Source organism: Pollachius pollachius (genome assembly GCF_949987615.1).
Source record: "Pollachius pollachius genome assembly, chromosome: 19".
NCBI classification, from domain to species: domain Eukaryota; kingdom Metazoa; phylum Chordata; class Actinopteri; order Gadiformes; family Gadidae; genus Pollachius; species Pollachius pollachius.
The window spans coordinates 13,150,406-13,162,608 of NC_136952.1; the positions used below are offsets into that span (position 1 = coordinate 13,150,406).

The 12,203-nt window shown below is 48.0% G+C and overlaps 1 protein-coding gene across 1 annotated transcript; it reads left to right on the forward strand.

Annotated features, from left to right (window-relative positions):
• The first annotated feature begins 1,150 nt into the window (after positions 1-1,150).
• On the forward strand, positions 1,151-7,148 carry lrrc3ca (leucine rich repeat containing 3Ca). Its single transcript, XM_079756446.1, has 2 exons — positions 1,151-1,284; positions 6,148-7,148. The coding sequence occupies exon 2, from the start codon at positions 6,247-6,249 to the stop codon at positions 7,045-7,047; it is 801 nt and encodes a 266-aa protein (XP_079612572.1). The 5' UTR covers positions 1,151-1,284; positions 6,148-6,246; the 3' UTR covers positions 7,048-7,148.
• Positions 7,149-12,203: the final 5,055 nt, after the last annotated feature.

Sequence of the window (12,203 nt, forward strand, 5' to 3'; positions counted from 1 at the left end):
TTCCCCGTGTTTCGAATGCCCCTTGCATTCAAACAGGGAAGCCCTTTGCTTTCACTGATTCAATGTATTTTGAGGGGGTAGAAGGGAACATAACTACCATCAAGGGAGGCTAATACCATACCACCACACAGACCACATATGCCTATGGGTCGTAAAATGCAATCGGCCATAACATTTACCCAATGCCTCATTGTCGTTGTTCTGACAAACTGAGTGACCTAAGCTAATGAGCATACTCTCGGCATATTTATCACATGTCTTTCCAAACCAAAGCCTGAAGCCACCATGACTGAACCAACATCAGAAGCTTATGTATAAAATATTCTAATTCAGTTAGCTCAACGGTTCTCCTCCTTTTATCCATCAGCTCCACCCCCCAGGGTTAACGTTGGCAGTACCTCTCTGAATATCTGATGCAGTTGGTGATAAATCCCAGAATCTTATGACGTTTTAAAGCCAACGCCCCCTTTTATTTCATAAACTACCGCCCTTTTAAGAATTTTCGCACAAGAATTCATAACACAAATATTATTACATATTTTTTTGATAACTTTGGAAAGAAATGTATATAATTTGGTGGACCATCAGCAGTACCAGCGAAGTCCACACGGGGACCGCGGACCACAGGTTAGGAAACACTGATGTAAAGGCTACTGTGGTGATGGAATAGGATATGGATATACCACGGCTGCAGAAACTTTGAAAGCCTAGGCAATTTTTGTTTCCGTTTTAATCGAAGTAGCTCGAGGCGAGACATTATAAATATACTAGGATTTTTTTTTATATAAATGTTTTACAATTCATAAAAACAGGGCAGATGTATTGCTCATAATCATGGTAGCGCATTATGACGAAGGAGTTCAATTTGACAGTCTAGTAGTCCATCAGCTGAAGCTGCACAGGGGTAGCTCATCCTGAGCGAGCAGCTCAGTCTGTCACAACACACCGGCGTCGTGTCGTGTCCTTGCTCCATCGCGAGGGCTCCAGCTATGTGGCTTTAGTTTTCCTGGTTGCGTGGAAACTAAAAGGGGCTGCATTGAACGAGCCCTCGAATAAAAAAAAGGGAGAATTTACTGTGGGCGCTACGTGCCTTTGCCTTGGTGTGTGCACAAGTTGGACAGGCTGCAAAAGAGAACGAACCGTGTGGAAGGGGGAAATCAGAATATTTAAGTGAACCGTGTTGTGGAGTGCGTGGGGATTCGTGATACGCGATCATCTTCCCTGACGGCGGAACTTCGGTCCCTCGATGAAGGATGACAAAACGGCGAAGAAAAGCATTATAATGTGAGTACGCGTGCAAAAAACCCCCCAAAAAACTGAAACACAATCTCTTCTATGTTTTTGAATTTGAATACTGCTTTTTTCCATAACGAGAAAGTTGCATCTGTACTTGCATATTTATAACATGACCGTGTGTATGTTGTGTGTTGTATATACTGTGTGTGATTATATATTGTGTGTATAGGCCTAACATTATACCCAGGACTAAATCAAGACTAACTTAAGAGCGACGTATCCCTCCCAGAACCATCATAGACGGCCGTCTAGCTTCTGCTTTTATCTTGTAGTTAGTGCGAAGAATTGAGACAACGTGGTCTAAAATAACCTGAGAGCTATAATCCAAGTTATTCATATGCCTATGATATTTTTCTCACCGAAAGCAGGAGTGTCAAGGTATTGAAAAAAGTTGGTCCTATCGATGCAGTAACCTAAAGTTTGAACGTATTTACAGTTCAGACCGATGACTGACGAGACCCAATTTAATTAAAATGTCACCAGTAATAAGCTATTAATAGGCCTCCTGTCGGAACTAAATGGCCTTCCTAGATGTAATTATCAGGGCGGCTGAACTCTAGTACCAAACATACTGTTCAGTAAATAAAATGCATGTGGCTATTTCAGGACTAGAAACCCCACCGGGGACTTTAAGACAGGGAAATACAAGAATTAGGATTGAATGTGGCTGTAGATGGATGATAGAAGCTAAAAGCTCTGGAACGAGATTACACTTGCATTAAAAGGCTTTCAAACAGGAGATATGAAGCCACATCTTGTTCCACTCAGCCTAGCCTACTGCCGGTAACCAAATTCAGAACTGTAGACCTATAGAGCCATGGAGGCTATTAGACAAATTTAAAACTAAAATAGATTCAGCTGTGTATAGAAGCATGCAGAAAAATACACGCTTCTCTAAAACACACACACACACACACACACACACACACACCTCCACCTCCACAGACACACACACACACACAGACTGCCAAACACACACACACACAAAAACGCACAAACACACACATACACACACACACACACACACACACACATACACACACACGCACACACACACACACACACACATGCACACACACACACACACACACACACACACACACACACACATGCAGTGTTCCCCCTTTGTCTGCTTTGTGGCATTATTAAAACATAAACACACGAATAACAACCTCCACCTTATTAGTATTCATAACAAAAATGATTCATTGGGATAGCCGGTAATCATCAATGCATTATACATTCGAATCCACTTGAATTTGTTCTGTATTAATTCAGTAGAGAAGATACGGCCCACGTCCCCGTATCAGGGACGGGGACACTCACACACAGTCGCACTCGCTACATCCGTAAGAGCAACAGGTTACTGTTGTTGAGATGACGTTGCAGATTAATTACGACTCCCCCAATACACACACACGTCTTGCCCCGGAGACCAATCATTACAGCGGTGCAGGGACAGCAGACAGGATTTATGACGAAGGCCAATGCTGACCTTTTTGAGTGCTCAGGCGTCCATATTTCTGGAGTAGATTAAAAGTAAGTGCTTTATTTATCTCACCGAGCAGTAACTCTCACATGGGTGAGAATTGACTGGAGGGCGGTGACGGTGCTGGTGGTAGAATTGACTTTGATGATGGCGGCGGATAGGGCTTCAACGGATGGAGCGGCCCTGTTGATTCACGACGGAGAGGTCTCTGAGCCGCTGGAGCTGATCCGGGCTGCGGAAGCTAGAGGGCGAATAATACGAGCCCCTGAAACGTTTTGGGCCTCTTCTCATTTTCCACATTTATTTTCAACGCAATTCACGACCCCCCGTATAACAGGCCGCAGCTGAAAAAACACCCCATGGTGCCGCCGCTCCCAAGCCCTGAAAACACACACCCCATGGTGCCGCCGCTCCTAAGCCCTGAAAACATACACCCCATGGTGCCGCCGCTCCTAAGCCCCGGTCATCCCTCTTGCGCTTTCATCCTTTCTTTCCTGCCTCTTCATCCGCATCCACAACGCTCCTCTCCACCGTCTCCTCTTTCCATTGCCTCCTGTTTTCATTCATACTTTCATTGACAGCCCTTTTTCTTTTTCCTTTTCTTTTTATGTCTTTCTACACCACTTGACAAACTATGTGTTCCCCCCCCCCCCCCCCCTCACTTTTACCCAGTATGCCATTACCCTGGTAGGGCCCTGCCGCATTCTCTACCAGGGTATCTGTATTGTGTTGTCATTGTAATGTTACCGCTTTCTCTATCTCTCTCTCTCTCTCTCTCTCTCTCTCTCTCGCTCACTCTCTCTCTCTCTCTCTCTCTCTCTCTCTCTCTCTCTCCCCAGAGCCTCAGTGTCGCTCTGCATTTCAACACCGCTCTTGTCCTGTGTCCCTCCCCTGTCCCCTGTCACCCCAACCCCACCCCACCCCAACCCAACCCACTCCTCCTCTTCTGCTTCCTCTGGCTCCAACCTCCCCCCCTCCTCCTCCTCATCCCTCAGAGTGAAATGTCAGCCCCAACCCATGCTGAGGGATGAGGAAGGGGCCGCCTTTCCACAAACACAACATTAGCCATTAATCTGACCAAGCCCCCTGTTTTTTCTTTCCTTCCGACTAGGCCCTCTGATTGGCCGCATCCGTCCATGTTATGCCATTTGTCTATCGATATTGACAATAAGTGCAGACTGATGTACTTAATAAAATACTGTTTAATCGCGATGCTAGGCTTAATGTGTGTGTGTTTGTGTGTGAGTGTGTGTGTGTGTGTGTCTATCGACAGGGAGTCGGCGCAAGGCAGTGCCTTTTTATAATCCTGATCAAAACATAGCCATTCACAGTGACTCTGTGTAGGAAGTATATTGCTTACTCTTCCACACACACACACACACACACACACACACACACACACACACACGCATGCACACAAAGATACACTGTGAAACACACACACACACACACACACACACACACACACACACACACACACACACACACACACAAACACACACACACCACTCCTGTGAGTTGTCCTCTACCCCTTCACGTCATGCGATACCAAGAGGTACTTCCAGATCGATTTCATTTTTTAATCTTGGTAAGTGGATCTTGCCGAGACTCTGGCCGTTCTGGAGAACCACAGAAAGTATTTTGGGGCGCCGGAGGAGTTCCTCTAAATGCTTTGGTAATCCCGGCCCCGCGCCCACATGTCGTGTTCGTCGGCTGTGGTCCGTGTTCATAGCGGTAGCATTCAGCCATACAAAAGGGATTGGGTGGCTAACATTGGTGCTACAACATTGACGGAAGGAAGGTTTTCTGGGGGAGATTAGTAACGGGATAGGCCGTCCTCCCCTGATCAGCTATTAATGAAGCGTGTCCGTGTGGGGAGCCATGCTTTTAGAGCGCAGAGAGAAATAAAAAAGTATTGATTACAGAACACATAAACAAGCTGGTACGTTCGTGTTACTTGCACTGCTGAATACGCCTTTTAAATCAGGTGCAATTAGGTTGGGGAAAACACAGCTGACAGCTGCCACTTAAATTGATTCAGGAATATTGGACCACTATACAAAATAACCAACACGGTTACCACAACAATATGCATGCAGTGGATACACATGTTTACTGCTGCTGTGGCAGGGGTGTTGATAATGTTGTGTCACTGTGGGTACTGAGAAAAAGCCAGCACTGCAGGGATGTCAATTATAGAAGACTCTGAGCGCGACCACAGCCATTTGTTATCTTGGTTGTTTCTGACTGGCCAGGATGCTGTTTTCGCCCCTTAGACATTGTTAGCCAAGGTCTGTTGCTGTTATTATTAGCCCCGATGTTGCTCCACACTTTCCAGCTTCGAGACCCGTTAACCACAAGTATCACACACATGGTCTGGCTTTCCTCATAGCTGTCGGGGAGAAAGTCCTCATCCTTCGTTCATAATCATAATCTCACATTTCATGCAAAATGCAACCGCACGGATGGAGAATATATTGGCGTTCAGGGACCGGTGTTGTGTGACCACAGTCAGGGTGATTAGGATCTGCGAGGTGCTATGCAACACTGTGCAAAGATATGTTAACAAGAAGCAACTGCACATCCAACCACGTCAGCCTATCAGAGGTGCTCCCTGGTCCACCTGGTATAAATCTGTCCTTCATTATGTCCATTGCCCACAGTTTTTTTGTTGATTCTCTCTTACATTGAGGTTCTGATCATGCATTAATCTTTAATGTTGTTATTGTGTGCCGATGCCAATACCGTTATTAGGGAGAGAAATATTATCGACCGATATTCAAAATATAGAGTAGATCTATCGTCAGTTATTAAATATTGTGGTACTCTGGGGGTGGAACAGCTTCTTGGGATTTGCTACTCACCCTCCAGCAATGCTTCAGGCCACAGCAACATTGCATTAAAATCATGAGCTAACGGAACCTACATGATGTAAACGGGAGTTAAGTGTTGGAAGTGTTTATGTGGATGTGCTCAGTTGAGGGTTTTAGAGGTTCAACACACATAGTAAAGAGGTAATTACGTTTATAAATCAACACCATTTATAACGTTTTCTTATCGGCAAACATATACACTGATAACAATTTATCTGTGATAAAATTGGCCAACCGATATCGTGCTCCAGTTGTTTGAACTCTTTCTTGTTTTATAGCTCTAATAGCATACTTTGTTTTGATTCACATCAGTCATCCCCTTCCTCTCCCTCGATCAACTACATGCCCCCGACTGCAACAAAAAAGAAAATAAACTTGTCTTTCTAAATCCCTTAGCTAAAAAGGAACTTGTTCAGTTGTTTTTTTTTGTAGAAAAAAGAAATAGAGTGTAAGACCTAAGACCTTTCCTTTGTATTCCCTATCCCGTAGGTTAGCCATCTTCATCGGGGGAGGCTGACACTCCGGCGGTCCGTCCCACGCGTCGGTCGTCCGGGGAGGCTCCCCGGGGCATGCCCAGTGCCCGACACCATGCCCATGGCGGCAGGCTGGCTGCTGCGCCACTCAGTGGTCATGTGTCTCCTGCTGCACAGCCTGGTGCTGATGACGTGCTGCTTCCACCACGCCGCCACCAGCTGCTCCAAGAACTGCTACTGCTCCGAGAGCGAGGCCGGCGGCAAGACGGTGCGCTGTAGCAACCTCCAGCTGACAGAGATCCCAGACGACCTGCCCAACGACACGCGACGCGTCTACCTGGACTTCAACCTCTTCACCGCCGTCCCCGCCAACGCCTTCGCCGGCCTCCCTTACCTGGCCACGCTGGACCTGTCGCACAACGAGCTGGCCCAGCTGGAGCCCGGGGCCTTCCGAGGGCTCGGGAACACGCTGCAGTTCCTGGACCTCTCGTCCAACAAGCTGAAGAACTTCATCCCGGAGGCCTTCGAGGGCCTGCGGGCCCAGGCCAACCTGACCAACAACCCGTGGCACTGTGACTGCAGCCTGCAGCTGGCCCTGCCCCGTGTGGACCTGGAGGCCGCCTCCCTGACGGGCATCGTGTGCCAGACGTCGGACCCGGAGGACATCGGCGTGGAGGGTCTGGCCTTCCTGCTGGCGCCGGAGATCGACCTGTGCGTGATCATGAAGAAGACCACAGACGTGGCTATGCTGGTCACCATGTTTGGCTGGTTCTCCATGGTCATCTCCTACCTGGTGTACTATGTTAGGGCCAACCAGGAGGACGCCCGTAGGCACCTGGAGTACCTCAAGTCACTGCCACAGGTCAGCATACCGGGCAAGTCCGAGGAGTCTTCGACCATCAGTACTGTGGTATAGCCCCGGGAGACACCTTGGGAACAGAGTGACCCAACAGTGGCCGGCTGTCATTGTTCATATCGGAGGGGGGAACCGGTGGGCAACAAGACATGTGTCCGTTGGCACAAGGGAAACCAGGCCTGAACAATCCAACCCAGATGAATAATTCATCAATCAGTGGCCCATTGGGAGTTTGTAGGGGCTGAGTTGAAGGGTCCTGACTGCAACTAAAAGCAGAAGGAGGAGTTTTTTTGTTGACTTCCAAATATGGGATTTAAATGGGATTTATCCAGTGGTGCATAGACCCTCTCCCTGCACCTTTTCTCACACAGACGCCATTCAGGAGGCTATGTCAGCGATCTAGCCGGCCTGGGAATTAATAACAGTTGTGACCTGCTACAACAAACTCTTGACTCACAATTATTCTGTATACAATGCAAAGTGTTTTCCATTAAAAACCTTCAATGAGGTATTTAATAGTATATTAACAGCGAACAATGTTGTTAGTTTCAATTAAAATTGTCTTTATAAGAGTTCCTTGTGCATATTTTTGACGAAGGCTCTTCCCCACATCACGACTATCTTGTAGACACATAAGGTATGAGAATTTGATCAGGATTCAAAACGGCATTGGATATTCCTCCCGCGGTGTGGAAGGTAATCACTTTGCCGTAGGATGAAGGGCGCTCCGGCAGGTCTCTGATGTTTGGGATAGATACCATTCTTTTTTTTACTACAAAGCTTCCATACTGATCAGACCTGAGCAGGAAAAGAGGTCGGAGCCGCTGTCTCCCGACACGGCCGACAGGAAGCTAATCTACGCAACCCTCACCGGAGATGGCGGATAACCCGCCCCCTGCTGCCATCAGGGACGGGGTCTGTGGCAGGTTGAGGCGGAGGGCTGCAGGGGAGAGGGACGGGGGGGGCAAAGGGCCTTTGTACGTCAAGAGCACAATGCTTTCGTGCAAATAAACAACCTCATGGGAACGGGTCTGCGTGTTCCCTTTTAGCAGTGCTGCTTCCTGGGGCTTTAAGAGCACTCTGTAGCCAGCCGCTCCCCAGAGGGGAGAGGGCTGTGCGGCATTTATGGCGGTGCTCTGTTGGAGTAGACCGACCCAACACCGGCTGGGAGACAGCCACCCACGCCGGCAGATATGGGGTGGGCAGGAAGGAAGGAGGGGGGGCAGTAAAAATGGTGCATTCGTTAAAGGCTGAGTGTCTTTCACGTTCATGTTAATCAAGGTAATACGCCGCTAATCAAGGTACTTTGTCTCCAGAGCTGCATTTCAATGTGCTCGGAGGAGGCTGCTGGGTCTCTGCCTGTGTTTTATCTTCCCTCTGCGGTGGTTCTGTAAGGCTTGAAGCGCAATGGATCTGGATCCATGCGGTCTGGTGAGGTCACTCCCGGGGGGGAACTCTAGCTGAAGAGCACTGTGGCGCCGGTGGGGGGGGTTTGACCTGCTTGTCCATTAGGGGACATGGATCTCCTCATCCAACGCCCTCAAACACCCAGGAGAGGGAGAGGGAGAGAGAGAGAGAGAGAGAGAGAGAGAGAGAGAGAGAGAGAGAGACAGGGGCGATGCACCTTCGTTTGCATCTCTCACTGATGTCATCAGCTGACCTCAGCGACCACACCACCAGTGATGCAACCATCTAGAGACCATCTCTACTTTACTACACAAATATAGGAAACACACGAAAACTGAGTGACTCTGCAAAAAAAATAACAGGTGTCCTCCACTGCCAAGAGGTAGACTTGCAAGCCAAGTTTAAATCTGAATTCATTAAGTAATTAATGAACTCGGGTTGTTGTGAGCAGTACCTAAAAACCACATTAGGTAAATTGAATCCCATTACAAATGACATAATATTACCGTCCATTATCAGGCCTGTGATGGTGAAAGGTAATGATTAAGATCTAATCCTTACCTTTGGGGGAAGGGGGGAATGCACATGGCTCTTTAGCAGTTGGCCCGCTAAGGGTGCCTTGTTGCCATAACGACTTACATAATCAGATCATCTCAAGATCATGAGCAGGTCGTGTGTGCATCAACAAGGGTTTCCCTGTCCCACCCCCCACCCAAGCACCACCCTTACCACACAGACAGGAGCCACTAAACTATGTATGACAGCCATAGAAAGAACCCCGGAATAGAGGGACCGGGGAGCCTCAATCCATCTTTTAGCTACCGTGACCCATTTCCAGAGGGAGAGAAAATACCACAACAAAAAACCAAAGAGAAACAGACAGGCAGACGAACAGACAGACAAGGCCACAGGGGTACAGCTGCCCTCCTCCAAACCTCCCAAACACATCACCCACTGACCTCATCTCTCCCCCTCCTCCCCCCTGTGTATCTTCCCACTCTTCCCTTCCCAGGGGTGACAGCTCAGCTTCTGTTTTCTGTTTTTTAAGTACAGACCACCGATCTGCACGGCGCTATCTTGTCGCTCACTCCTCTCAAAAGCTCAAGTTCAAGGACAGCCTTTTCATATTTTTATATCCTTTATTACTGTGCAGATGTACGTGTTATTTTTTTTCTTCCTTTCAGTTAGTTCCTCTTTAGCCTCTTTAGCTTCGTGGTCGACGGCGCTTGTCGGCGTGAGGTTATTGATCCTGACAAGAGTTCGTCTTCAGTAACTCTCGGTGAGGCCTCCCGCGACCCACAGACGATTCGATAGCACTGAAAAATAGATGGGTTGTTTTCCTTTGACATTTCTTGGCTTCCAGAGAGATCCGCTCTCTCTCCCTCTGCAGAGAGGCCTGGCCCGTTCCATAGAGAAAAACATGAATCATAACACTCGCAACCTATAGTCATGCACTCCTCCTTGCATTCCTGCAATGCTATAGTTTCTTTTGGTTCTTTGTGTATTTGTATAGAGGTGGCCATGGGTGTGTGTACGTTGGTGTATGTGTGCTTGTGCGTGTGTGCATGTGCGTGTGTGTGCGTTTGTGTGTATGCATGTGTGTGCATGGGCGTTCGTGCGTGCGTGTGTGTGTGTGTGCCTGCATGAGTGCATGACTGAGTGAGTGAGTGTTTGTTTGTGTATGAGTGAGTGAGTGAGTGCATGTGTCACTGTCTGAGTATGTTTTTCCTGGGTCATTGTGCTTACTTACTGTGCAGCTATTCTATGAGAGTGTGTGCTTTCCATTGTACACTTGTATGTCCAACAGGTGTGTATGTGTGTGTCTGTGTGAGCGTGGAGGAGGAGCAGGGGGAGAGTGTGTGTGTGTGTGGGGGGGGGGGGGCAGGGCTGGGCATTCGGGTAATGTAACACCCTCTGTTCCCCCAGCACAAATAGCTGTTGCCTGGGCTTAAGATATGTTTCAGCGCAGCCCGCCTGGCCCCGCCCGCTGCCCTCGGACACGTTACACTGGTGTGAGCATTACAACTGCTGGGCAATGGGACACAAAGTCAGGGGATAGGGTGACACATCCAATTCCACAAAGCACAACTCGCTCTGGCGTTGGGTTGCAGGTGAAACAGTTTCCAGGGGCCTGAGGGAGAACGTGTTGGGTCTCTCTCTCTCTGTCTCGGTCTCTCAGAATGATGGGTTTACGTTCAGGCACTTCAGGGGCCCCCCTATTTGCTTTTGGTGCGGCAGCTTTGGAGATGGGGGACAGGTTAGAGTTTAGGCCACACAGGTGATAATGGGCGGGAAGGGCTCCTTCATTGCAGATGGGAGTTGCCAAAGGCGGAACACGTGATTAGAATGGCCAGTGGCGGTTTTAGGCACGGGCGAACCAGGCAGCCGCCTGGGGCGCCATATTTGTGGGGGGCGCCAAATCACATGGGGGGCGCCGCGAGCAGTAAAAAATAAAAACGCGCTGTGAACTGGTTTTCAATGAAGTACATAACATTGTGTGGGGAATTGATATATTGCCAGGGGCGTAACGGGACGTAGAACCGCCACTGAGAACGGCCTATTCTCGACGTGTAAACACAACGTGGTGGTTTATGAAGGCACAGCGACCTCTGTCTGTCAATACATTCAGGTGTAGGTAAAAGCGTTGTTTTAATTTTCGATATAATGTGAAGAAACTTTAATTTCTAACAATTACCATGAAGGAGACGGCAATTCGCATATTATACATCAAGGATACAAGTTGACCTTCCGGATCCAAGACTTCGGGATTCAGCCTACCTTTTTGCTGGGAGTCGAACACTAACCGTCAAACACTAGTCACTGCATTATGAAGCGACTTTTGTCACATCTTAAGAAAATATGTCGCCTCCAACAATCGGGTTTACTTTTGTTTCAACCACTGTCAAATCATAACAGCTGGCCTAAAGCGATAGTTCCAGAAAGACTCCAATGCCAACTTTGGAGATAAATTAAAGATTTATCTACATTCATTATTTGACATGCATTCCAGAGGGAGTGGGGGCACATATGGTGCGGGCTTATGAATCCATATGATCCTAGTAGTGTGACAGAATTTGGCTGCTGTTGGCTCAAGAGTGACTTGAGATTTGTGACTACGCAGCACGTGTGTGTGTGTGTGTGTGTGTGTGTGTGTGTGTGTGTGCGTGTGTGTGTGTGTGTGTGTGTGGGGGGGGGGGGGGGGGGGGGGGGGTTGGGGGGAATAAAACTAACGTTAAAGAGGCAGTGAATGCGCTGTTTCAGCTGCAATTTGAACACTTGGATAAAAAAAAATGCATAGTGCTAAGAGCTCTTGGAAGGAGAGGGCGTGTCATCCCCATGGTTACGACCCAGGCCGACTTTTCGCGATGTTTACATGAAACGCCCATAACCCACATTGTGGCGTTATTCTTTAAGTGTCCGAAATGCTTAACCCTCTCTCAGACACGGTCATTAAATAAACCGCTGTTCAGACAGAGCTGGGGACAGATATTTCCTGAGTGCTTCTGGACAGTTATAGAGTAGATAAAGATATATTTTATATATAATATGTTCTTTTTATTCGTTTTTTCTTTGAGGGCGGCCAGCTCCCACCAGAAGGTGGGGCGCCCGAGGCGACAGCCTATATGGCCTATGCCTTTAGCCGGCCCTGCATATTGTATACATGGAGCTGAAGCATGCCAGTATCTCCAGGCTAGTCATCTCCCTACTGAGAATATATAGGCCTAGGTCAGGAAACTATAGACACAACCACATGCATTCACATCATGCTAGTTGCAAGATGTAAAAACACATATCTCAGAGCAGGAACA